Source organism: Microcaecilia unicolor, chromosome 11, assembly GCF_901765095.1.
Source record: "Microcaecilia unicolor chromosome 11, aMicUni1.1, whole genome shotgun sequence".
Lineage (NCBI taxonomy): Eukaryota > Metazoa > Chordata > Amphibia > Gymnophiona > Siphonopidae > Microcaecilia > Microcaecilia unicolor.
In genome coordinates this window covers 29308781-29335805 of record NC_044041.1, presented here as the reverse complement: position 1 = coordinate 29335805, position 27025 = coordinate 29308781, and the positions used below count along the sequence as shown (strand labels likewise).

General features: G+C 45.5%; 1 protein-coding gene across 4 annotated transcripts in view; it reads right to left on the bottom strand.

Moving 5' to 3' along the window:
* CORO1C (coronin 1C) overlaps window positions 1-27025 on the bottom strand; it is a 191582-nt gene that overhangs the window by 61069 nt on the left and 103488 nt on the right. For all 4 annotated transcript variants that reach the window (XM_030218244.1, XM_030218245.1, XM_030218246.1 and 1 more), the window contains exon 2: window positions 24758-24957. In XM_030218244.1, coding sequence (XP_030074104.1) covers window positions 24758-24957 — 200 coding nt within the window. The remainder of the gene's footprint in view (window positions 1-24757; window positions 24958-27025) is intronic.

Sequence of the window (27025 nt, the reverse complement as noted above, 5' to 3'; positions counted from 1 at the left end):
ATGCCTCTCTGCAAAGAGGATGGAAGGCAGTGCCGTCGCGAAGGTGGCTGACACCCGGGGGCGGGTCGCCGCTGCGCAGCACAGCACCCCCCCTCGGCGCGCACCCCCCCTCCCGGAGCGCGATCTTACTTAGTTTAGAAGCGAGGGGCGGGCAGGAGGGCCGATCCGCCCCCGAGTCCACGTCGCTGGGAGCTGCGTCGGCTCCATTGGTTCCTTGCTCTCTCTGCCCCGGAACAGGAAGTAACCTGTTCCGGGGCAGAAGGAGACAGGAACCAACGGAGACGACACCCCCCCAGCGGCGTGCACCCGGGGCAGACCGCCCCATTGCCCCCCCCCCTTCCTACACCACTGATGGAAGGCTTTGCATTACCCACAGCCACACAGTGATTTATTTGAATCTCGCTCGCACCTTTCTGTTGGTAACTGGGTGACCTACATTCAAGGTACAGCTGGTATTCTCCTGTCCCCAGAGAACTTATAAGTTTGTACCTAAGGCAACGGAGGATTAAGTGACTTTCTCTAGGTCACAAAGTGCACTGGTAGGATTTGAACTCGGGCTTCCCTTGTTCTCAGCTTACTGTTCTAACCTTAGGCTACTCCTTCACTGTGTATGAAATCTTCCCATGCTAAAGTCATGCATTAAGAATCATTTCCAAAAGCTAAGGAAGTATCAAATCAGGGAAATACTACAATATCCAATTCTGTAGGATGGTTACATCACAGAGAGACCCAGACAGCATGGCACATTTAATTCCTCACAAAAAGCATATGCTCAGGCTTATGAGACAGTGCTGTACTATCCTCCAGCACTGCCACGTCTGGAAGAAAAACAACTGAGGCTTTGTGCTGGGACATTTCTCGTTTTAGGATTCACCACAATTCCCGACATAACTATTTTGTCTTCAGTCACTTTTCAGTTGAGTACTGTACGAGTCCGTGGCATGGGCACACCAAGGACAGAGTATGTGACACTAAAAAAATAATGTAATCTTGTTAAATCACCAAAAATGTTAGTTCGCAGTAGATAAGAACATTACAGCTTACCCTGTGTGCCCTGAGAACTATCAAAAGGGAAATGGGACTTAATATACCGCCTGAGGTTTTTGCAACTACATTCAAAGGGGTTTACGTATATTCAGGTACTTATTTTGTACCAGGGGCAATGGAGGGTTAAGTGACTTGCCCAGAGTCACAAGGAGTTGCAGTGGGAATTGAACCCAGTTCCCCAGAATCAGCGTCCGCTGCACTAACCACTAGGCTACTCCTCCACTAAGAACATTCCATGTAGAAGCCTGCCCTTGCAGATCAGCAACGCGGCCGCGCAGGCTTCTGTTTCTGTGAGTCTGATGTCCTGCACATACGTGCAGGACGTCAGACTCGCAGAAACAGAAGCCTGCGCGGCCGCGTTGCTGATCTGCAAGGGCAGGCTTCTACATGGAATGTTGCTAGTGGAATAGCAACATTCCATGTAGAATCTCAAATAGTAGCAACAGAATCTCAATAGTAGCAACATTCCAGAATCTCAAATAGTAGCAACAGCAACATTCCATGTAGAATCTCAAATAGGGAAATGGGACTTGATATACCGCCTTTCTGAGGTTTTTGCAACTAGATTCAAAGCGGTTTACATAGTAATGTATACAGGTACTTATTTATACCTGGGGCAATGGAGGGTTAAGTGACTTGCCCAGTCACAAGGAGCTGCAGTGGGAATCAAACTCAGTTCCCCAGGATCAAAGTCCACTGCACTAACCACTAGGCTACTCCTCCAAAAGAGACCAGCAGTTCTCAACCCAGTCTTTGGGACACACCTAGCCAATCAGGTTTTCAGGATATCCATAAGAAATATGTACGAGATAAATTTACATACAATGGAGGTAGCGTGTGAATTTCGCTCATTCATATTACGGATATCCTGAAAACCTGAGTGTGTCCCGAGAACCCCTGCAATCAATAGACTATTTCATCTGCTGTCATTATCCTTTCTCTGTCTTTACTATCGCTCTCTGCAGTCCGTTCATGACACGCCTGAAGTCTGACCCTGGCGCTCTTACTCCTACCCCAGCTGTTCCAGACGTCCACCAGCTTTTCAACAACGTAGTCTGGCGCAGGGCCTGAGCTTTCCAGCCCTGAAATTTGGCACCTGGCACCAGCCCAGACCAAGAATTGCAACCAGGGGCTAAGAGGAGCGACTGCTGCTGGGCATATAGAAGACAGGATAGAGGGAAGGAAATTGGGGGGGGGGGGAGGGAAGAGGCGCAAAGGAACGTAGAAGGGAAAAGGCAGAGAAAAGAGGCAGTGATTTAAAAATACATAGGCAAAACAGAGGGGGGGGGGGGGGGGGGGGGAGAAGTTAGGGAAACATTTTTCTCCCTGGCTCAAACTTAAACTGGTGCCCAAAAGTTTTCTGCTCATTTTTTAATCTCTAAAAGTAGAATTTCCTTGCATTTGCTCCAATCCTCCCTCCTTGCAGTTTCATATCTTGCCCCTTGTAATGTGGAAAACAGCACACATGTGCGCTTTCTAGGGCCAATGCTACCTCTTTGATCATACAGTTTTTCTCCGTGTTAATCCAAACCTAGAATGGCCAATGTGGTCAAATATTTCCCAGAAGGGAGTTAAATTTGGCTTCTAGTAACTCAATGCAAATCAAACTTAAGCGGATGAAACTTCCATACATGTGGCTGTTACGAGTTATATTACAGTTCAGGATGCTCACTGGAATGTTTAAGGGAAGAGAGGCAGACGATGTGGTTAAAGCATTTGGCACAGATAGGTTTAAAAAAAGGGGGTCTGGCCAAGTTCCTGGAAAGAAAAAAATCCATAAACTGATGAGACCGACACAAGAAAAAAAAAATCACTGCTTATTCCTGGGGGTAAGTAGTGTGAAATCTTGCTACCTTCTGGGATCCTGACAGGTACTTGTGATCTGGAAACAGGACGCTGACCTAGATGGACCTTTGATCTGACCCAATAGGGCAACTCTTATGTTCTTAAGATGCGGAGGCCAATTTTGCATAGAATGGAGACTGGAATTAAGATGTCCAGGTCAGGACATACTCAGCTCCAGAGGTATTTTACAGAATAAAATTGGACTAACATAGCTACCACACCAAAAGCTAACTAACAATACAATTTTTTTTGACTAGTTTCTTCAGATCAGAGTAAATGACGACAAATGTGAAACATAAAAGTATTCCAATGACAAGTCTCATGGCGAAAGGTAGGGGTGTGTTGGGGGAGGCGTAAGAAACAGAGAGAGACAGACGGGTGATTAGAGGGTGTCAAAGAAGTATCATTTTATTGTTTAGTGCAATAAGATACCCAGATCATTGTTAAGCCCTGTCTGGTGGGTGTAAAAATACATCGTTTTAATATCAAAGTTCTTACGTTCCTGGATGGCTCTTAAAATGTCCTTTTAGTATTCTCACCATAAAGTCATTGATGCAGCGCTCTGGTCTTGGACAGAGGTGTCAGCCCGTTTAATGTTGCGCCTGATGCAGACTTTTTCTAAAGTGCACACACACACACACAGGTATCTGCTGGCACAAGCAGTGGGAGCAGCTCTTGCATAGATGCGTTTGCACTTGAAGTGGTAATCCACAGCTTCCATGTGTAGCTGTCCCTTTATACGGACCTACACTGGTTGTGAAGGTGTCACCAATTATGTAGCGAGAACACAATCTTAATTTGATTTCTTGTTGGAGGCAGACCCCCCCCCCCCCCCCCCCCCCCCCCCGACACAACTGGAGGAACTAGATAGGGATCTGATCGCGGATATTCAAAAGTTAGGAAAGAAGAGGGAGGTTCTGTTGATGGAGATTTCAATCTGCCGGATGTAGATTGGAAGGTTCCATCGGCGGAATCGGAGAGAAGTAGAGAGATCGTGGATGCTTTCCAAAGTGTTTTGCTCAGACAAATGGTGACGGAACTCACGAGGGAGGGAGCGACGCTGGATCTGGTGCTCACAAATGGGGATAGCGTGTCAAATGTCCGAGTGGGTGCCCACCTGGGCAACAGTGACCATCAAACATTTGGTTTGATATGACGGCTGTAGTGGAGGGCGGCCACTCAAAACTCAAAGTCCTGGATTTCAAGCGTGCTGACTTTACTAAAATGGGGGAATACCTGAGGAAGGAGATGATGGGCTGGGAGGAAGTACAAGGGCAGTGGTCAAGGCTGAAAGAAGCTATAAATAAGGCCACGAACCTTTATGTAAGGAAAGTAAATAAAAGCAAGAGAAAAAGGAAACCAATATGGGGGGAGGGGAGTTACATTCAGGTACTCTGGATATTTCTCTGTCCCAGGAGGGCTCACAATCTAAGTTTGTGCCTGAGGCAATGGAGGGTTAAGTGACTCGTCCAAGATCACAAGGAGCAGCAGCGAGATTTAAACCGGCCAACTCTGGATTGCAAGACCAGTGCTCTAACCACTAGGCCACTACATACAAAAATTAGAGTGCTGGTCTTCAAGACCCACACACAGGTCTATTTTTCAGGATATCAAAAGGTCCAATTAAACTAAGTATGCAAATACATCTAATTCTGAATGCCGGGCTTGTGTGCATCCCTTGCAGCGAAGCGCTGCTACAAACTGATTTAACAGCTTGAACTGTGGCAGGAGACATTTTTCTAAGCCTCCCCCCCCCCCCTCCCCCCCCACCAACACACACACCGATCTCCACTTGCAGCCCCCCACCACCACTCTAACATAGCTACTGTGACCCAAATCATCAGTGGGAGGAGTGGCCTAGTGGTTAGGGTGGTGGACTTTGGTCCTGGGGAACTGAGGAACTGAGTTCAATTCCCACTTCAGGCACAGGCAGCTCCTTGTGACTCTGGGCAAGTCACTTAACCCTCCATTGCCCCATGTAAGCCGCATTGAGCCTGCCATGAGTGGGAAAGCGCGGGGTACAAATGTAAAACAAAACCACATTTGTAGAGTTTTTGTATCACTTTCAAGAGAACAGAAGCAGCTGGAGTGACCACAGGGAGAGGAGTTTTGGCCAAATCTGAAATGTATTATGTTTTTTTTGACAGCTCTTCCAATTTTCCTTTGCTGTCCTTAAATGTAAACTCAGAAGAGAGAACAAGCAGGGGTGGCCAACTGGCTCCCGATTCACCTGACAGGGCTGGTGCCAGTCCGGGCTTTACCCCACTGCATGCTGGGGACTCGTAGTCCCGCTTTTCTTAAGGATGGCATTTGGGGAATCAAACCACAAGTCCCTGCATGCAATGGGGTAAAGCCAGGACTGCATCAGCCCAGTCAGGTGGATCTGGAACCAGTTGGCACTCCAGAAACAAGAGAAGGGCACCAATTCTGATCAATGGCTTCATGCTTTAGGGCATGGATCATTCCCTAATCTCTCAATCTTCTGAAGCCTAGCTGACCAGTGGGCACCGGCAGATTTTTGCCAACGAAGAGTGGAGTTCCCTACAAGATTCCACCTGCACCCTCCTCCCAAGAGAGCATCACTAAGCCCTGGGATGAAGTGACTGGGATCATCAGTGGCAAACTGACAGTCTCTTTCAGGAATCCACTCTAAAGAGAGAGTAATTGCAAGAGTCTATATTGTATTACAGACAAGCAAACAGTTCATCTTTAAACACCACTTTACAAAAAAAAAAATATGCATGACTCAGGCTGGCTTCTCTTCTGTCCTTTACATGTACACCCCTGCCCCCTCATCCTCTGATTCTAGACCAAAAATGGCCAATCCAGGCAAAGGGAGGACATGATCCTGGTTTGTCTGACAGCCTAAGAGCTGCAATGACCATATAAGGGAAAATTCCCCATCAGGGCTTGTACATGTCAGCCAGGGGAGGCAGGGCCCAGGAACAGCACAAAGCCAGCCCGCTGGGCATCTCTAGGGATCAGACAGGGCACAAAGATCCTCCCCTCCCCCAGGGCATGACAGGCAGATGCAGGCTGACAGAATGACAACATCAGGCTAAACATTAACTAGAAGGGAAAGTAAAGCACAGCTAATGACATACGACACTATACAGCGTTATTGCTCACGTCTTCAGATTGTGGAACGGTTACTGGATACTTGGTCCTCCTATAAACTTCTCTCTTTCCCCCCACCCCCCCCCCCCCTAAACATTTCAGGAGGCAAGAACTGAGGAAGCAGTGATGCAGATAAGACATACCACACACCAATGCCAGATGAAAGGGGGCGAGGAGCGCACACAGCCAGGGTATGCTGGCACTCGCTCTTTCCCTGCGCATCACGCACGCTTATTTTCAAGCTGCCCAGCATTTCGCTGACACTTTCTCCTTCTCTCCTCCCTCCCACTATCTCCCGGGAGCCTTTACAGCACAAGTCAAGTCACAGATCCCAGCAGTGCCTTAGATAAAATTACAACCTTACAGGTTTTCCAAAACCAAAGAAACTGCAGTCTGTTACAGAACAAAGTAGAGGAGTGTGGTAGCTTATTTCCGATCTGACGAAGAAGGGCAACCTTCGAAAGCTAATCAAGAAATGTATTAAGTTATGTCCAATAAAAAAAGGTATCATCTTATTTTCTTTTCCATGTTTTATTTGGTTTGATTTCCATAGATTCTACATGGAATGTTGCTATTCCACTAGCAACATTCCATGTAGAAGTCGGCCCTTGCGGATCACCAATGTGGCCGCACAGGCTTCTGCTTCTGTGAGTCTGACGTCCTGCACGTACGTGCAGGACGTCAGACTCACAGAAACAGAAGCCTGCGCAGCCTTCTACATGGAATGTTGCTAGTGGAATAGCAACATTCCATGTAGAATCTCCAATAGTAGCAACATTCCATGTAGAATCTCCAATCTCCAATAGTAGCAACATTCCATGTAGAATCTCCAACAGTATCTATTTTATTTTTGTTACATTTGTACCCTGCGCTTTCCCACTCATGGCAGGCTCAATGCGGCTTACATGGGGCAATGGAGGGTTAAGTGACTTGCCCAGAGTCATAAGGAGCTGCCTGTGCCTGAAGTGGGAATCGAACTCAGTTCTCCAGGACCAGAGTTCACCACCCTAACCACTAGGCCACTCCTCCACTGTTGCTACTATTTGAGATTCTACATGGAATGTTGCTAGTGGAATAGCAACATTCCATGTAGAATCTCCAATAGTAGCAACATTCCATGTAGAATCTCCAATGGTATCTATTTTACTGTCATAGTAATGCTTGAATGTTTTCACTTATATACACTGTCAGCTAGCACATTTGCTTCTTTCCGATCTGACGAAGAAGGGCAACCTTCGAAAGCTAATCAAGAAATGTATTAAGTTATGTCCAATAAAAAAAGGTATCATCTTATTTTCTTTTCCATGTTTTATTTTGTTTGATTTCTATTGATAACCTTACAGAACAAAGAAATCAAGTGATTTTGTCCAAGGTCCCAAAGCTGGTGATTGCAGAGAGACTAAATTTACAACCAAAGGTGTCAAACCTGTGTGTTCTGATCACTAGGGCTTCGCTACAGATTTTAATTTACAAGGATTAAATCACTTTAAAATCTTCTGGTGAGAGACTTCCATGTAGATATCTAGAAGGGGTGCTTTTTAACCTTTCTAAAATTTGCATATGTGCAGGTCGGACCATCTGTCCCCTCCTCTGTAACTTTTGTTTAAAGGGGAACGGTCAGCCTCGAACTTGGTGTCAAGGATGACACTGGGCCTACAATTTATCCTAATGAGAACCAGACCTGTGGCCTCTGGAAAGCACTACAGAATTCAGGCAGATTCATAATTGATGCCTCCTTTATTAAACGAGTACTTACAATCAAGAACTGCCCTAGGGAAGTAATAGTTGACCAAATGCAGATATTTCTACATTTGAAGGTGGTAAAATAACAACATCTAGACCGCAAAGTCTAAATAGTGAAATACAAATTAAATGCATGCAACGTAATGAGGATAATGTAATAAATTTTGTTTCAAATACAAACAAGGCACTTGCACGAAAATATATGCTGCACTGAACAGCCCACCTGCAGACACTAACCAGTTAAAGACCGAACTCAAAAAGCAAGAATTTACCCCTCTACGTAATTTCTTCAAGTTCCAGCTATCGTGGAATTAAACAGAAAAACACTGCATCAATTTTAAATGCACGTGATGCAAGCCAGCAGGTACCCAGAGAGCAGGAATTCTCAAAGGAGAATTTTGGGCAGAGTCACAATTTGCTTTTAAAAAATACTTTTGTTGGTGCACCAGCGATCTAGGTGCTATTTCATTAAGATTTGTGCTAAATGTCGCAGGCGAAAATAGGTCCCTTCCTGCCTTATTAACCTAGGTGTCGTGTCATTCCGTTTATAGAGGCTTCAAAAACACAATGTACAGCCTACCTTAAAGATGTGAGCATGTAAACAAATAGAAATAAAAACATTTTGGTTTACTGGATCATGAATTTTCTTTTTATTGTAAATTCAGGGCTAATATTTAGCGCAGGGCGCCAAGTAGTCAGTAAGCCGCTTCCAGACACAGACTGACCCAACCCTAGATAGTCATTCCACGCTGGAGGTGTACCGGGGCAAACTGACCATTTGGGCAACTGGGCAGTGCCCGAAAGCCCAGAGGCTCTACCCGGATGCCCACCACACACACTACAGCCCTTCCCAGTCCTACCTCTACCTTTAAAGGCACGCCGCTGGTGATCTAGTGGCCTCTGTCGGGGTGGGAGTGTGGACATATTCTTTCCTGCCCACTGTGGTGCTGCTATTCCCCCTGCCAGGAACCGCCGTACTTTAAAAATGGCGTCCGAGACGCCTTGCGGAAGTCTTGCGAGACACTGTCGAGACCCACAAGACTACCACGGGAAGTCTCGGCTGCCATTTTGAAAACACGGCAGCAGGGGAATAGCAGCACCATAGCGGGCAGGAAATAACATGCTCCTCCCCCCGTCTGCAGAGACCACTAGACCAGGACAGCGGAGGTATCTCCTGCAACGGTAGAGGGACGCAGTGTAGCTGTAGAGGTTGTGTCGGGCAGGGGGCCCAGACCGCTCTTGGTCCACCCCTGGGGTGTACACAGCCTCCAGAACTCAATATCAGGGTATGTGTGTTGACCCAGAAGTTAACTGTCATTGGCAGGTATTCAGACTGGTGCCAGGTTAAACTTAGCGCATAAAATTGTTCTATGTACTCATTTAGTCAACAGACTAAATATTGCCACTAACTGTTGGATGCTATATATCGTGCCTAGCGTTCCGTGCTGAAACCTAAGCATATTCCATAACAAAGAGCACAACTAGTGGAGGAGTGGCCTAGTGGTTAGGGTGGTGGCCTTTGGTCCTGGGGAACCGAGTTCCATTCCCACTTCAGGCACAGGCAGCTCCTTGTGACTCTGGGCAAGTCACTTAACCCTCCATTGCCCCATGTAAGCCGCATTGAGCCTGCCATGAGTGGGAAAGCGCGGGGTACAAACGTAACAAAAATAAAATAGATACTATTGGAGATTCTACATGGAATGTTGCTACTATTGGAGATTCTACATGGAATGTTGCTATTCCACTAGCAATATTCCATGTAGAAGGCTGCGCAGGCTTCTGTTTCTGTGAGTCTGACGTCCTGCACGTACGTGCAGGACGTCAGACTCACAGAAGCAGAAGCCTGCGCGGCCACATTGGTGATCTGCAAGGGCCAACTTCTACATGGAATGTTGCTAGTGGAATAGCAACATTCCATGTAGAATCTCAAATAGTAGCAACAGTGGAGGAGTGGCCTAGTGGTTAGGGTGGTGGACTTTGGTCCTGGGGAACTGAGGAACTGAGTTCGATTCCCACTTCAGGCACAGGCATCTCCTTGTGACTCTGGGCAAGTCACTTAACCCTCCATTGCCCCATGTAAGCTGCATTGAGCCTGCCATGAGTGGGAAAGCGCGGGGTACAAATGTAACAAACAAAACTAGTTGGCTTAACAAGCTAATCAGCATTGATAACAGCACCTAACAAGCAATAATGAGCACTAACTGGCAATTAGAATTTACGTGCACAATGCGCTAAGCGTATTCTGTAACGGACTGTGCCTACATTCTAATGTGTGTTCAAAAGGGGAGTGTAATGGGCGGAGAAAGGGGCATTTCATAGACATTCCAAAATATACTGCACCTAAACCTTATAGGAATACACCTAGGCAGGAATGGCTAAGTGCTGGATCCGCCCAAGCTCCGCCCCTAAACTAGCCAGTAGTGAGAGTGGCTGGTTAGCGGCGCTATGCAGCAGCACTGCCCAGTTAAAAAGGTTCCTGAATACCGGCAGCTGGCCAGCTCATCAGGGTTAACCAGGAAAGAACCTCTCCTGTCCTTAAAAACCCTTTTGAAGATCAACCCCTTCCATTCTGGCTCAGCAGCTGTCTTCCTTAATGAGAGAAGGCCAGGGCCTAGGTAGGCTTCCAGAAATATTTTTCTGCATTCGGTGAATTTATATGATGTATTTCATTGAGTGATTACTTTTGAATTAATCATCAAAACATAGTTTGGAACGTCATAATCAGGGTGGTAGCTACAGGTGGGCTTAGGCCCATCCACTTTTGGCCCAGGCCCACCACAGAAGTGCAGCCTTGCTGTAGCTGGCAGAGAGCCCCAAGCCCCACCAGCAGAATATATGAAAGGCCCCAGAACTCACTTCAGCCAAGCTTGGCAGGCAGTGGAAGCATTCCTAAGCCGACGATGCCCGCACACACTCAGTTTTCACGTGTGTTCAGTTCACGCGCAGTAACTGAGCATGTGCGGGATGCCGGTATTTCTGCCAAGCTCAGCTGAGGGGAATTCTGGGGCCTTTGGATGTCTTCAGCTGGTTGGGGGATGGGGGGGGGGGGAGGCTGGAGATCCCTACCAACAAAGATATTTAAACTTTTAAATTGAGCTGGGAAGGTGAGGAAAGGGGTAGCAAGGAAGTGTGCCATGCCTACCCATTTATCGCCCTGTTGACCCACCCTACATTTTCAGGCTGGCTATGCCACCAGTCATAATGAACCACCATGACAAACAGCAGACTAAAGGCTAAAGAACAATGGGAATTACAGAAACATTTCATAAATGAGTGATTGTATGAATGTAGGGGTGGGGTATTTCACAAGCTGTGCCATCTGATAACGGAAAGAGGAAGGCAGGGCCGTGCCTAGGGTCTCCGGCGCCCCCCTGCAGTTGGCCCCCCGCCCACCCGAAAACGATCGCTACACTACCCGCCCTCTTCTCCCCAGATCCTTTTCCTTTTTTTTTTTTTTTTTGTTTAAATTTACCTCTGTCCGGTGGCAGCGTAATGTTAGTGAGAAGGAGGCGGAGCTCCCCCGCCCCCACGTGTCAGTAGTCTTCCCTTCGCTCAGTGTCCCGCCTTCTTCTGACGTAATTTCTGATGTCAGAAGAAGGCAGAACTGAGCGAAGGGAAGACTGACATGTCGGGGCAGGGGAGCGCTGCCTCCTTCTCACTAACGCTACGCTGCCGCCGGACAGAGGTAAATTTAAACAAAAAAAAAGGAAAAGGATCTGGGGAGAAGAGGGCGAGGTAAGCATGGTGCGGCGGGGCGCCCCCCCAGAGGATGGCGCCCTCCTGCCATGCTTACCGTGTTGGCACGGCCCTGGAGGAAGGGACAGCCAATGAAGCTGTGCAGCAGCCTGAGAAACTGGGTTCGATTCCCACTGCAGCTCCTTGTGAGACTCTGGGAAAGTCTCTTAACCCTCTATTGCCCCAGGTACAAAATAAGTACCTGTATATAATATGTAAACCATTTTGATTCTAACCACAGAAAGGCAGTATATATCAAAGTCCCATCTCCTTTCCCCTTTATCATTAATTAAAACCTTGCTATATCACTTCATTTGCGGTGCAACTCGGCAGTTAATTATAAAACGTAAAATTAAGAAAAAACACACCACATTCCATAATAGGAAAGAAAGCATTCATTCAAGATACACATACATGTCATAAAATCTTAATATAATGCCTTACTGTAATGTTCCTCTTCCTGCCGCCATCTTTCCCCAACCACCAAATGGGATGAGGATATAAGAAATTACTAGAAGTAATAAATCTGAAATTCACTCTCTAAGAGCTACAGAAATAAGCAGAATAAGAGGGGTCAAAAGGAGTGGAGGAGTGGCCTAGTGGTTACAGCACCGGTCTTGCAATCCAGAGGTGTTGGTTCAAAATCCCGCTGCTGCTCCTTGTGATCTTGGGCAAGTCACTTAACCCTCCATTGCCTCAGGTACAAACGTAGATTGTGAGCCCTTCTGGGACAGAGAAATATCCAGTGTACCTGATTATAACTCACCTTGAGCTACTACTGAAAAGGTGTGAGCAAAATCCAAATAAATTATTTGAGATTCTGTTGCTACTATTTGAGATTCTACATGGAATGTTGCTATTCCACTAGCAACATTCCATGTAGAAGCCTGCCCTTGCAGATCAGCAACGTGGCCGCGCAGGCTTCTGTTTCTGTGAGTCTGACGTCCTGCACGTACGTGCAGGACGTCAGACTCACAGAAACAGAAGCCTGCGCGGCCGCGTTGCTGATCTGCAAGGGCAGGCTTCTACATGGAATGTTGCTAGTGGAGGAGTAGCCTAGTGGTTAGTGCAGTGGAACATTGAACCGTTGCTACTATTTGAGATTCCGTTGCTATTATTGGAGATTCTACATGGAATGTTGTTGAGTGGAGGAGTGGCCTAGTGGTTACAGCACCGGTCTTGCAATCCAGAGGTGGCTGGTTCAAATCCCACTGCTGCTCCTTGTGATCTTGGGCAAGTCACTTAACCCTCCATTGCCTCAGGTACAAACTTAGATTGTGAGCCCTCCTGGGACAGAGAAACATCCAGAGTACCCGAATGTAACTCACCTTGACCTACTACTGAAAAAGGTGCGAGCAAAAACTAAATAAATAAAAGGGGATAAGGGAAATTTATAGACGATAGCTTGTGCCTATCTATTTAATGTAATGGGCAGGGAGGCGGCCTCAGGTTGAAGGTGCTCCTAAGCCAAGATGCCTAGAAACTGCAGGAGCCACACCACTTCCCGAGACCGGATGCCAGATGAGATTCTGATTGCGTTTGCAAGTCTTGTGTTCTAAAATCCTCGTTTGTACAAGGACTCGTAAAGAACCTTTAAGGAATCTCAGATAACACATGGACTTGACTGAACATCTTAGCCAAAGCATAAGGCCAAGGAGATAGCATAAGTTTACTTCAACATATTTTAACATACACCACCCTTGGAAGTTGGGAGAGGACCCAGCAGGGTAGAAAATGCTTAAAAACACAAAAAAAAAGTTAAATCATTCAATACAGAATAGGCAAGTTAAAATGTCCTGGAGCTCCAGTTCAGCCCCAAAAGCCAAAGTAAATAAATGAGTCTTCAGAGCTGAAGGTTCTACCCTCAAGTGTCTTGGGAGTGAATTCCATTCTAATGGGCCACAATAGGAAAAAGCAATGTGACTTATATCCAATCAGTGGGCAGCGGGGTCAGCCAATCAGAGTAGTGAGTGTCACTTTGTATTGTTACACAAGGATGGCAGGCATGGAAAGACACTAGTCCATGCTCACCATCTCTAAAGAGAGCCGGGATTGGGTTCCTTCTGGGGCCCTGCATTTTTCCTTCTGTTTCTTTGAGCTTGCAGCTCAGAATAGCACCAGGGCTGAAATGTGGGGCCAGGAGTCTCTCTTCTCCCATCTCATTTCAGCCCAGTCATTAACAGTCCATGTACCAGAACCCCTTCTGGAACCATGAAATCACGGGCTGTAAATCCAGACACCAGATGTCACCATTGCCCAATGACTATACCCCCCCCCCCTGCTCCCCACCCCAAGGCTGAGAATGTTTCCTTCACAGTATCCCCAAACCTGGCTTCCAGAAGTACTGCTATGTCTTCAGTCACCTCGGACGTCAACTGTTGCAAAATAAATTGGAAGACCCAAGCCGTGAATCAAACCCAGGTTAAGTATATAAGTAATGCCACACTGGGAAAGACCGAGGGTCCATCGAACCCAGCATCCTGTCCATGACAGTGGCCAATCCAGGCCAAGGGCACCTGGCAAGCTTCCCAAACGTACAAACATTCTATACATGTTATTCCTGGAATTGTGGATTTTTCCCAAGTCCATTTAGTAGTGGTTTATGGATTTGTCCTTTAGGAAACCGTCTAACCCCTTTTTAAACTCTGCTAAGCTAACCGCCTTCACCACGTTCTCCGGCAACGAATTCCAGAGTTTAATTATGCGTTGGGTGAAGAAATATTTTCTCAGATTTGTTTTAAATTTACTACACTGTAGTTTCATCGCATGCCCCCTAGTCCTAGTATTTTTGGAAAGCGTGAACAGACGCTTCACATCCACCTGTTCCATTCCACTCATTATTTTATATACCTCTATCATGTCTCCCCTCAGCCGTCTCTTCTCCAAGCTGAAAAGCCCTAGGTTCCTCCATATGTAAGCAACAGTCACCAAGCTACAGCCTGAGTCCACTTAGAATAAGTGAGTCAAGATCTCAAGAAACTGACAAATCACTTGAGAGAGAGCAACGTTGTTCAGTTATAGTTTAACGTTGTCCTTTGCTACATATTAGATTTTTAAATTTTTTCTTTACTGGGTAGGGTTACAGATATGAAAAGTCTCTTATCAGCTGGCTGTGATCAAAGTTAGGCTTGTGCTCTTCCTTTTAAAAGATTTAGCATGCATCTGGAAGCTGCCTGGGGCCATCATTGACCGTTTTGTTGCAGCTACGCCAAGTACATAAATCACCCGAGGAGTTTCTCACTTTGCACGAAACCCTAAACCCCCGATGAGCCCTGGGCAGGGAAGACAAAAAGAAGCATCTAATGATCTGTCACTATAAGAAAAGAGCAGTTCGATATCAAACAAATTGCAGTTACCGAAAGCAAACCACTCAGCATAGTGAGAGAACAAAAAGCGACACTGGAAACCTACAGATTCAAGTGGCAGCAAGACCACAATTTGTGCCTTGTGCATGCAACGTCTTGGAAGAATACACTGGCCTTCTGACAGTCAGCCCTACTGGACCTGCTACAAAGCTGCTACTTCCTCATAAATCCAGGAAATTGAAGCGTTCTTCCTGAGTGATGCACAAAATCATAGAGTACTACTGCTGAACCAGGGACAGTGCCACAAGTAGTGCAACAGTGTGTAAGAACTGAAAAACATGCAGCAGGAAGACAAACAGGGTCAAAAGATGTCTCCATATTCCAGTTTTTATTTCTCAAGCATGAGAGTTGGTGAAAGCGATCTTCCTTTGCCATGTCCTGTATTATAAGTTTTAAGAAATCTGGGGTGCTGCTGTGCTGCTCTTCATCAGAACCCGTGCAGGTATCATAGCAAAATAACTACATACACCATAAACAACAGAACATTGTACTCGCGATTTAAAAATAAATGTATGGTGGCAGTTATAAAAAATTTAAAAAAGGGTATGGAGAAATTAAATAAATCCAAGAAGACAGGAGGAGCCTCCACGGAAAGTCAAAGCAAAACAGCAAAAGTAGAGGCTGACAAATGCGTAAACCAATAGGGAGATAATCTCAAAAAAAGAGTTTATTCAGAATATTCATATCAATATCAAGGACCTGACACGGTCCGTGTTTCGGCGCCAAAGCGATCAGCAAACACCATGATCGGTTGGCTGTTCCTTTGTTCTCTCTGTGGATTAACTTGCATACATAAAGGAATTCAAGCCTATCAGCTTCTTAGAGAAAGTTGATTGTGACCCCTGAGGCAGGCGCTTTGGCGCCGAAACACGGACCGTGTCGGGTCCTTGATATTGATATGAATATTCTGAATAAACTGTTTTTTGAGATTATCTCCCTATTGGTTTGCGCATTTGTCAGCCTCTACTTATGGAGAAATTAAAACATTTTAAAATTAAGATACTTCAATAAGACCAAAAGAAGGGGAGCAGTGGAACCCAACAAGACCACATTTTTAAAGTTGATTTTGAGTTTTCTGCCTCTAGGTGTGACTTTGCTCTGACAGAGCAGCACACCATACTGTACAGGGTCTGTCCTGACATGCTCAACTTTTTACAACAGTTTTTCACAAGCAATGTATTTTGGCCCTGAAATAATAATTCTCAAGTAAGTTCCAACAAAGCATTTGATATCCATTGGAGGCTTGGTGGTTGCACAGTCACTTCTCATATCAACCACAAGGCTGATGGTAGAACCTCGAAGTCATCATTTCTCACTGGGTGGTCAGATGACTATTTTTGGTTGCAGCAGTGCCAGCCTAATCATTTTTACAGAAGCCAGGGTGTTTGAAGTTGAAACTATGCCACTTCCACCCACTTACCTGCCCCACTGCCCAAGCTCTGTCTAATCAAACAGCACACGGCAGGCAGCCATCCCTGTAAAGCACAATACGTCGGGGGGGGGGGGGGGGGGGGGGAATGGCAAGTTACAAAACATCTGAGGGATAAACATTCAGCTGGCAGCAGTCAAGTGTGTTTTTAGCCTCTGCCAGCTTTATGTCCCAATATTCAATGCCAGGTCATGTCCAGGCACCAGCTCTAAATACCCAGGCTTGTGTGGTTAGTTAGCTCTCATGCCCTTAAGTGCAATACTTAGCACCAGGGGCATACCAAACTTCAGCAGGAGGGGGGGTCCAGAGCCCGAGGTGAGGGGGCACATTTTAGCCCACCCCCCCCCCCCCCCCGCCACCAACGACTTTGACCCCCCCCCCCATGCCGACGACCCTCTCGACCCCCCTCCTGCCGACGACCCTCCCCCGTCGTTGCCTACCTTTGCTGCCAGGGGACCCCAACCCCCGCCAGCCAAGGTCCTCTTCTTCCGGCGCAAGGCTTCGTTTTGTTTCTGCGAGAGTCTTGACGTCCTGCACGTAAGTGCAGGATGTCAGACTCACAGAAACAGAACGAAGCCTTGCGCCGGAAGAAGAGGACCTCGGCTGGCAGGGGTTGGGGTCCCCTGCCAGCAAAGGTAGCGGACAGCGACGGCGGGAGAGGGTTGGCGGCGGGAGGTCCAGGGCCAAATCTACGGAGGCCCAGGCCCCCACGTAGCTACGCCACTGCTTAGCACTTAACTGCCTAAGTTAAGCATACACACCAAAGAGCATAAAAAAAACAGTCCTTTTTTTTTTAGCTGCTTTCACTTAGGTGATTACGTGCTAAATAACGACACAACCACCTAAGGCTGAGTGTGGCCCTGGACCACTCACAAAATAGCAGATTTTCATTTTGTTATTTATTACATTTGTACCCCGCGCTTTCCCACACAATGCAGGCTCAATGCGGCTTACATAGTAATTTGAAATACAAAGTTAAGAATAGAATTTTCAATAAAATAGTAAAACAACGTAAAGTCGGGCTTAGTAGTGTAGGATAAGTTGAGCTAGATAATATATGACTAGGATAAAAGAGGGTAGACAGGATAGGATAGTGTAATTTGGGAGAAAGGGTAAGGAGAGATGGAAAGAGAAGGATGGGAGGTTGGTATTTAAGTCAGAACAGAATTGGGTGTTGAAGTTGGCGAGATTAGGTTGGGGCATTTGGGTAGTCTTGCTTAAAGAGATGAGCTTCCAGCATTTTTCTAAAGGGCAAGAAGTCGTTTATTAATCGGATTGGTCTGGGTAGAGCGTTCCAAAGCTGGCTGCCCAAAAAGGAGAAACTGGATGCGTAGTAGATCTTGTACTTAATTCCTCTACAATTGGGAAGGTGTAGGTTAAGATACGTTCATGAAGAAATAGATCTGTTTCTAGCAGGGAGGTCGATCAATTCATTCATGTAGCCAGGGGATTCTCCATGGATGATCTTGTGGGTCATTGTGTTGATCTTAAAATGTATTCTTTCTTTAGCAGTTAGTGCCGATAAGTGTCGCTGAATATTGCTGGACAGCCTAGCGCAGGCAATTTAGCTGGCCAGCAGCCTCTCACTTAAATCTCTTTGAATATTGACCCGGTGGTTAACAGGCGGTCTGATTTTTCTATTTTGTTCACAGTAATAATTGTGATTCCAGTTGAGTTAAGATAGCAGGATGTTACAGACTAGGGGACAATCAATATTTTTTTTCACTCCAATGAATAGTTAAGCTCTAGAACTCTTTGCCGGAGGATGTGTTAACAGCAGTTAGCATACCTGGATTTTAAAAAGGTTTGGACAAGTTCCTGGAGGAAAAGTCCATCGCCTGCTATTAAGATAGACAAAGTCACTGCTTGTCCCTGGGATAGGTAACAGAATCTTGCTACTCTTCGGGATTCTGCCAGGTACTTGTTCCTGGATTGACCACTTCTCGAAGCAGGACACTGGGCTAGATGGACCATTGTTCTGACCCAGTATGGCCATTCTTATGGGTTTTATGTTCTTATCTCCACAGAATTCAGGAGTAGTGCATGTGTTAATCCACTCTGGAACTACATGTCATGTGTTTGATGTGTATCTGACACTGGATGAATTAATAGGTGATAACTTTCCAGAATCTATCTTAAATTTGGATTTTATATTACAGTATGCTTGCATTTTTTAATTTATTAATACTTTTTCTACCACCTTTCACAAGAAGGAAGCAGTTTACAATAAACCGCTGAAAATCAGAGTAAACCCAAAGAACAGCAACAATTTTGGCAAGATTTATGGATTTTGAGTTTTACTTTTCATAAGACTAGTGTCTACCTTTAAATATGTTTATGGGAATGGGAATAAAGTTACTATTCTTTACCATAAAAGGATTTGTGCCTAAAGGCTGAGTTCTTCATGCTGGAAAACACAGTATAAAAGTCCCATGTTTCACCAGGAAGGAAAGATCACTTCTTCCTGTTGTATTTCCAGTTTGGCTAAAAAGCAGCTTTTTATGACTAAGGGACATATTTTTGCCTTCAGTGAGACGAAACTCAACTCATGCCAGGAACATATGCAAAACAGTATCTTTCTGGCTTACAGAAACCCCACAACTGCAATGATTCTTCCCAGCTCCCCCCCCCCCCCAAATCATTTCCTTTGTTTTGGTTAAGAACTAAGGATGGGGGGGGGGGGGGCAGTCAGAAAATTTTCATTGTGTGTCGTTTCCCATGTAGTTTCTAAGAATGTTCATTTTATTATTTTATTTGTAGCACTTGTAGCCCACATTTTCCCACCTATTTGCAGGCTCAATGTGACTTACATTATAGTTTTCATTTGGCCATTTTCCCTATCACAGAAAGAGTCACTGAATGCACTCAATTTAGGGAAGGGCCCTGGACCCAAAGTGGGGGGTGGGGGGGCACATTTTGCCCCCACTGCACTCTGACCTCCGCCACAACACCACATATCTGGGCTGCTGGGGGGGTCCCCCAGCCCCGCTAGCAGAAGACTTCTTCCAGTGCTGTTTGCTGCCACACCATCTGCCCTGCTTCCCCCTCCCCCCCCCCCCCCACGGCACAAATGCTCGGTTTTAACAAAATTGAGCATACGTGCGGTGGGGGTGGAGAAAAAGGGCAGGCAGCACAGCGGCGAACAGCACAGGAGGAAGGCTTTTGCTGGTGGGGCTTGGGAACCCCTAACCAGCAGACCTTAGGGGGCCCAGGCCCCACTGTGGCTATGCCACTGGTTTGTGCATATACAATTAGGGTTACCATATTTTGTCCCCCAAAAAGGAGAGCACATGCCCCTCCCCTCTACACCCCGCCCCCTGTCACACCCTCGCTCCACCCCCTGTCACATTTTCCCCTCCCCCATGTCACATACCTGGTCACCCCCCCCCCCCCCCCTCCTCCCCTTACTACTGCCCTGGTGGTCTGGACAAACTGCCTGGACAAACGGGCAGGCTGGCGGGCCAGAAAGCCGGACAAACTGGGCAGATTGGCAAAACCCGTCCGGTTGCCCGGACATGTCCGGGTAAATCCGGACATATGGTAACCCTATGTACATTTGGCACCCTCTTTGCAAACAGCATACAATATTATCAGCAAATGACAAAACAAGAATTTTCATGTTTTCTGCTTGTTTTTGTTTCGATGTCAATATATCCCACATTATTTCCCGTATCTTGCAATGAACGCCCATCCCTATTAAGAACCCTGTTTCAGCACAAAGAATCAGAGAGCGCTACATCACTCAAATGAGATTGGGAAAACTAAGCAGCCACAGGAGCACAAGGCAAGGAAAGGATTGCAACAAAAGCAGAGGCCTAAGATCCTAGAAGGCAGACCACAGGAAGCCTTTACTTTGCTAGTGCGAATTCTACAGATGGTCGACCAGCTGGCCTGTTTTTCTTGGCTGAAACAGAAAACCCGAAAACTACTGAACTGCTCTGTCAAAAACTCTAGCCCAAATAGTTAGTAGAACCATGGTTTCGACTCCAGGCGTCCAAAATGATCACAGCTTCCAGGCAGAAACGCAGAGCTTGTTATCTCGGTCTGTTATCGCAGCATTCCAACACTATCTTTCTCCAACACATGGCACTAACTGCTGTACCGCACTCCAAGACAAACTTTTTGTTTGTTGAGAACAAAAACCCTAAAATTAATCTCTGCAGCCAAAAACAACCTATAACATTAGATATCATAGTCTGGTAAAGTACACAAAACATTCTTACGAAGCCATCAGAGAGATACACAACAAAAAAGTTAGACCAAGCAAGACAAGAGATGGCCAGCTTCATTGTATACCCATCTGTACTGAAAACAGCAGCTTCTTGGCACAGCACACTTCTATTTTGGTGGGGGGGGGGGGGGCACATCTTGTTCTAAAATAGATGAGAAATGGACGCCCATATCTGATGTACAGACTTGGGACACCCTTTCTAAATCTCTATGCAAATGATGGCCACTACTAAAAATAAAATAAATAAATAAATTGTTGAAGGTCTTTTTCCATGTGGTGTGATAAGTAATATATCACATTCTTTATAAGTGGTTGGAATATTTTGAGTACACTGATTTTCTTTTACTAAGATAACGTATTTTGTTGCTGAGTGATTTGATTTTTGGAAAAAGTTACTAGGTGTATCTAGGTTTTATGACTTTTTTTTCACACTAGAATATTGTTTTTGGTGTGTATATTTTTCCTATTTGTATTTTCCATTCTCTAAAAATAAGTGCACAATTTATTTTTTAAATTGATTTTCACCTAGATTATGAATTATATTAGCCTCATCTTCCATCCTTATAACAGCTTGTCACAAAACACCTAGCCACCTGCCTGGGCTACCCCTGTAGCCACGTACAGGGTCTATCCCCAGCATAGCTCAGGCCCGCTTGCACCTTCCGTTTGTGATCTACACTAGCACCCTCCTCCCGATTGTCCCAACTGCCTCTGGGCGAGTCTCCCACTCTCAAATTATCCCATTGATTTCTAGGTTACTAGGACCACAGTCCCAGTGGTCCCACAGTTCCCAGAAAGCACTCACAGACCCAAAACACAAACCACCAGGATTCTTAGTCAGTCCAGACAAGCAGAGGCAATAAATTTGTCATGAAAAATTAGAACAATGAACAGAAAAGGTGCAATCTGCAATACAATAACAAGTAACTGAAATATGGATCAATTATAAAACTAACTAAACATTTGTTTACTACCTAAATAGTAGCTGGGGAGATCAGGACATATAGCTGCTCACAGGTTATCAAACACAACTATTCACAGGGCCTCAGCAAAGAGATCCTTCCCTCTTTTCTCCCTGGCTAAGACTGGAGAAAAAGCCAGTACATTCTAAATGAACTGAGCTCCTGGGCCAATCAGAGCCCAGAACAACAAGTTTTAAAAATAGCTGGCCACATCACTGCAGGTTACCTCTTGTAACTAAAGAAGGAACAGTCAGTCAGTTCCCTGTAACCGCTTTACGGGAGATTTGGACTCTCTTTGTTGCTGTTACCGCTTTAAACATAAACACGCACCACCTGCTGGTCAAACTAGAGTAATACACCAAGAAATTAATACAGTTTTACAGGCTTAAAAACCCACTGTTTTTTCACACAGCTGTTGAACAGTAGCAATAAAGTATTCTTCCTTCATTAGCAATGAGTACAGGGTCATCACATTCAGTATCACAGAAAAGGAAACAATGTCCCTACGTAGAAAAATCACAAAACAATAGGGGCGGATGGGGCAGACAGCATTCACAATACATGTGGTAAAGCAGGCGGCTTTTGACCACCGAAACCTGGTCCTGTGTTGGGTCTCAATATAGGTGGTGCCTGTCCAATAACTTTTCATTAACGTGTGGAAGAATACAGTCCGCCATTTTCCATTTATCAAATTCAGTATGGCATAACCTTCCTCATTGGGTATCTTACGCCAACTTGTGGAAAGCTTTTCTTCTATTTAGAATTATAGGAGCCCTTTTATTAAAGTACATTAGAGTGTTTTAATGCAGGATTTTACCACTTGGTACCTGGATATTTTATGCAGCATTTTCTAACATTTATTTTTAATTTTGCAGGTCATGTGCTAATGTTACATGGTAAGCTGTAGAAAAGCATTAGCACCATATCATATCTATAATAAAACTATTTCCAACCTGCTGTATCTGAAATATTCTAAGCAGGGAGCAAAAGTACATATATGCAAATCGCACAACATACAATAAAATATTAATACAGAGTCATTCACTACAAAAAACAGAACAGCCCCATGCAGGGCCGCCGAGAGGGGGAGACGGGGGGGGGGACAAAATTCCCCAGACCCGGGGGGGGGGGCCAGCACTGCCGCCGCAGTCCGGCCCACCCGCCCTCCGACACTCCCTGGCATTGAATTTAAGCGCCTCACCTTCGAAAGCGCAGCAAGCAGCAGCAGACCAACCCTTCCTTCCGTGTCCCGCCCTCGCCTGACGTAACTTCCGCGAGGGCGGGACACAGAAGGAAGGAGTAGTCTGCCGCTGCTTGTTGCACTTTCGAAGGTAAGGCGCTAAAGGTCAGTGCAGAGGGCCTGGGGGTGGAGAGAGGACCCGGTGGAGGGGGGCCTGGCGACGGCCTTGTCCCGGGCCTGGCCCAGTCTCTCGGTGGCCCTGGCACCATGAATTTAATAACCCATATGCTTGAACATATGGATTTTTAGTCTTCTTGAACTGAGCAATAGTCTACACATGGAGCATTCCAAAAACTTAGGACCCTTAACATAAAAAAACAGAAGATCTATACTCTTCCAAAATGAACCTGCCGAAATGATGGAACTTCAAAAGCAGCTATTTTTTGGGAAGATCTATGTTATTTGAATGTTCTAATGCATGTCGTTAGGATTACGCCGACATCATATTATATCTCCATTATTTCAATGCTGCTAAATTTTTGATACCGTTTCATGTTACTCCTATATTTGCTCATTTTACTATTGTTATGCTGTTAACAAAACTTGCTGTACACTGCCTTGTGGGTAAATCTTCATAAAAGTGGTTAATAAATCCTATTAAATAATGTCATTAGCATGCAGTACCTGCTCAGAGTTAATTTATTTTAAAAATGTATACACCACCTAATCCCTAGGCAGTTTACAAAATACCATACATAATAAAACCATAACATACATACTTAAAATCAGAAACAAAGAAATACTGTTCCTTCCTTATAACATAGCATAACAGATTGAATGCGTCAAACAGCTGCATTTAACTTTTTTCTTTTCTTAGACATGTGCCACATTCCGGCATAGATGAATTTGTCCAGGCAGGGCATTCCATAATCGAATACAGGCAACAGAAAAAGCAGCAGCTCTGTGTCAGAACCAGTGGCGTTCCGACCCTAGTAGACACCCAGGGCAGATCGCCCATGCACCCCCCCCCCCCCCCCCGGCAAAATGACACCTCTCCCCCTCCAGTGAAATGACACCCCCCCCCCAGGTGCACGCCGCTGGGGGGGGGGCAGTGCCACGGCGCGCGCTTGTTGCCCTGTCTCCGAGTTCGCAATTGGCATGTGTTCGCTGCTCCCTCTGAGTCTGCCCCGGAACAGGAAGTAACCTGTTCCGGGGCAGACTCAGAGGGAGCAGCGAACACATGCGAATTGCGAACTCGGAGACAGGGCAACAGGCGCGCGCCACGGCACACCCCCCCAGCGGCGTGCAGCCGGGGCAGACCGCCCCCACCGCCCCCCCCCCCCTTGGTACGCCACTGGTCAGAACACAGAGCCTGCACTACAGAGCCTAACGAGAGTAGCATAGCATGCTCTGACCGCAAAGATCGCTTTGGACAATAAGTGCGTAGAATGTGAGTAAAGTAAAAGGTACCACCAAACAGAGAAAACACCTTATACTAAAATCTATGAAAACACTGGCAACCATTTTAGAACTAGTTTAATGTGAGTAAACCTAGAGGCCCAGTCTCGCCGCGCCCCCGTTAACTCTGCATTAAATCACATACAACATGCTAGCTGGCTAATGGCAATCACCCATGATGTGCCCCCTCCCAAAAATACCTCCTTAAAAAGACAGTAATGCATGGGTTAACGCACATAAACAGGCAAAACACCACAAATGTTTTAGCGTGTTTCTACAGCAGCCCGTCTGCGTGTGCTAATCGCATGTTAAGGGCTGAATGTCCTTTAGTAAAAGGGCCCCATAGAAATTTAAAAAGCAACTGTATACAGTAGGCCGAATACCAGCTGAAAATTAATGAGCAAATCACATATGCAGATTTTCAGACAACTTTACATTTGAGTACATTTCTCAGGCATTCTATAATTGAGGCGTACAGAACTGTTTATTTTAGCATCTCACATTTTCTGCACATTCTGACATTGAATCAGGCTGTGAAATGGCAACGTTGGGAACGTCACAGGCAGCTGAAACACTGTGGGAAGTGCGCTCTCATGACGGCGCCAAGGTGTGGATGCCAATACCCGTCAACATCCGAGAACCTACCTTGTGCAAAGGCAACACCAGGAATGCTCCACCGCCACTGGCCTCGACAATTATCGCAACAAATTTGGGATTGACAGCACAGAATGAGCTATCCCAGGTGACGCGGGAAACCCTGATATCATCGTAACACTGGTCATTCTTCACCGCTTGTCCGAACACGTGCCGAAACTTGCTCTGTCGTACAACGCGCCTCATTGTGTCTGTGGAGGAAGAGAAGGACCACAGCATAAGGACCTGGATTACTTTTTTTTTTTTTTAAATACCGTTCTTCGCCTCAAGATCTGTAGAAACAGTCAAACAAGTTGTAGGCAAGACTTTTTATTGGGTTAACTCAATGCATCGATGACTTAACTTTCAAAAGTTATACTCCTTCCACCAAGGCAGTAGACAAGACAGCGCAGTTACACTAGTTTAAAACTGCTGGATTGTCTCTTCATTGACTGGGTGAAGGAAGCTTGGCTGTCAAAAACGAATTACAACCATATCGGGTTACCCCGGTGAAATGGTTGTTGCCTAAAATCTAGTTGTTTGACCCTTACTGCAATGTATTCAAGTTGACCAAACGCTGCTATCACAATTGTTCACCTCAGATTCAAACATACACCCATCAAAAGCCCAGGACCTTACCCCACTTCTGCTCTGAAGACCAGGCTTTTAAAAGGTGAAGCAAATTCTTGGTACATACTGTGGCCACAGTATTTGCATTCACACTATGAAGTGGCAAATAAACTCATTACCAACTACCCCATGAATTAAATTTGTCATGCATAAAATAATGCTTTTACTTTAGCCTTGTGATGATTACTGGTCCATAGAAAGCAATTTATTTAGCTGGTGTAAGATGAGAAACAGGTGCGGATAACAGCCTTGCAGTGAAATACTGACAAATAAACCAAATACATGTTGCACAGAATAAAAAGGTCACATTAGTAGTGATCTTATCTTGCTTTGAATAAAGTGACACCTCTCCAGTGAGAAAAGGGAAGAAGGGATTAATACCCACTAAATGAGGCCTTCTCCATCCTACCAGAGGCTTGTCTGCCTAACATTACATAGAAGGGAAACCAGTGTTCATAATTTGGAACATAGGAGCCACCTACCAACACCCATCCTGTTAGAATATCAATGAAATGCTTTGATGTCCCCATGCATACCCCCACCCTCCCACTCTGTCAGACTGTCAAAGTAATGATTTGATGTTTCTCTTATATATACTATCTGCTACCACATTTGCTTATTTCCGATCTGAGGAAGAAGGGCAACCTTCGAAAGCTAATCAAGAAATGTATTAAGTTATGTCCAATAAAAAAGGTATCATCTTATTTTCTTTTCCATGTTTTATTTTGTTTGATTTCTATAGATTCTACATGGAATGTTGCTATTCCACTAGCAACATTCCATGTAGAAGTCGGCCCTTGCAGATCACCAACGTGGCCGCGCAGGCTTCTGCTTCTGTGAGTCTGACGTCCTGCACGTACGTGCAGGACGTCAGACTCACAGAAACAGAAGCCTGCGCAGCCTTCTACATGGAATGTTGCTAGTGGAATAGCAACATTCCATGTAGAATCTCCAATAGTAGCAACATTCCATGTAGAATCTCCAATGGTATCTATTTTACTGTCATAGTAATGCTTGAATGTTTTCACTTATATACACTGTCAGCTAGCACATTTGCTTATTTCCGATCTGACGAAGAAGGGCAACCTTCGAAAGCTAATCAAGAAATGTATTAAGTTATGTCCAATAAAAAAAGGTATCATCTTATTTTCTTTTCCATGTTTTGTTCGATTTTTATTGATAACCTTTAAGAGTGGACTAACACGGCTACCACACCTCTGAACATAGGAGCCAACTCGGTGGCTGCTGTGGGTGCTTGAGCACCCCCAATATTGAATAAATTCCTTGTATGTGTCCAGGGAGGGGTGATCTCCAATGGGGTTAGCACCCCCGATAATTTAAAAAAAGGTGGCTCCTATGATTTGGAATATTTATTTGTTGCATTTGTATCCCACATTTTCCCACCTCTTTGCAGGCTCAATGTGGCTTTGTAAAGAAGGGATCACAGTCTAAACAGAGCTCTTGTACCTGGGTATGAATTGCATCTTTACAGCTTCATGAAATCAAAGTTTAAGTTTGATAAAATCCGACCTATAAGACAACATTCCTCCTCTTCAGACAACTTAAAACATACAGTATCCCACCCCATTCACACCAATCAAATAGCTTTAGAGCAAGGAGGATTCACACAGCTGAATGCATCAGTGGGCA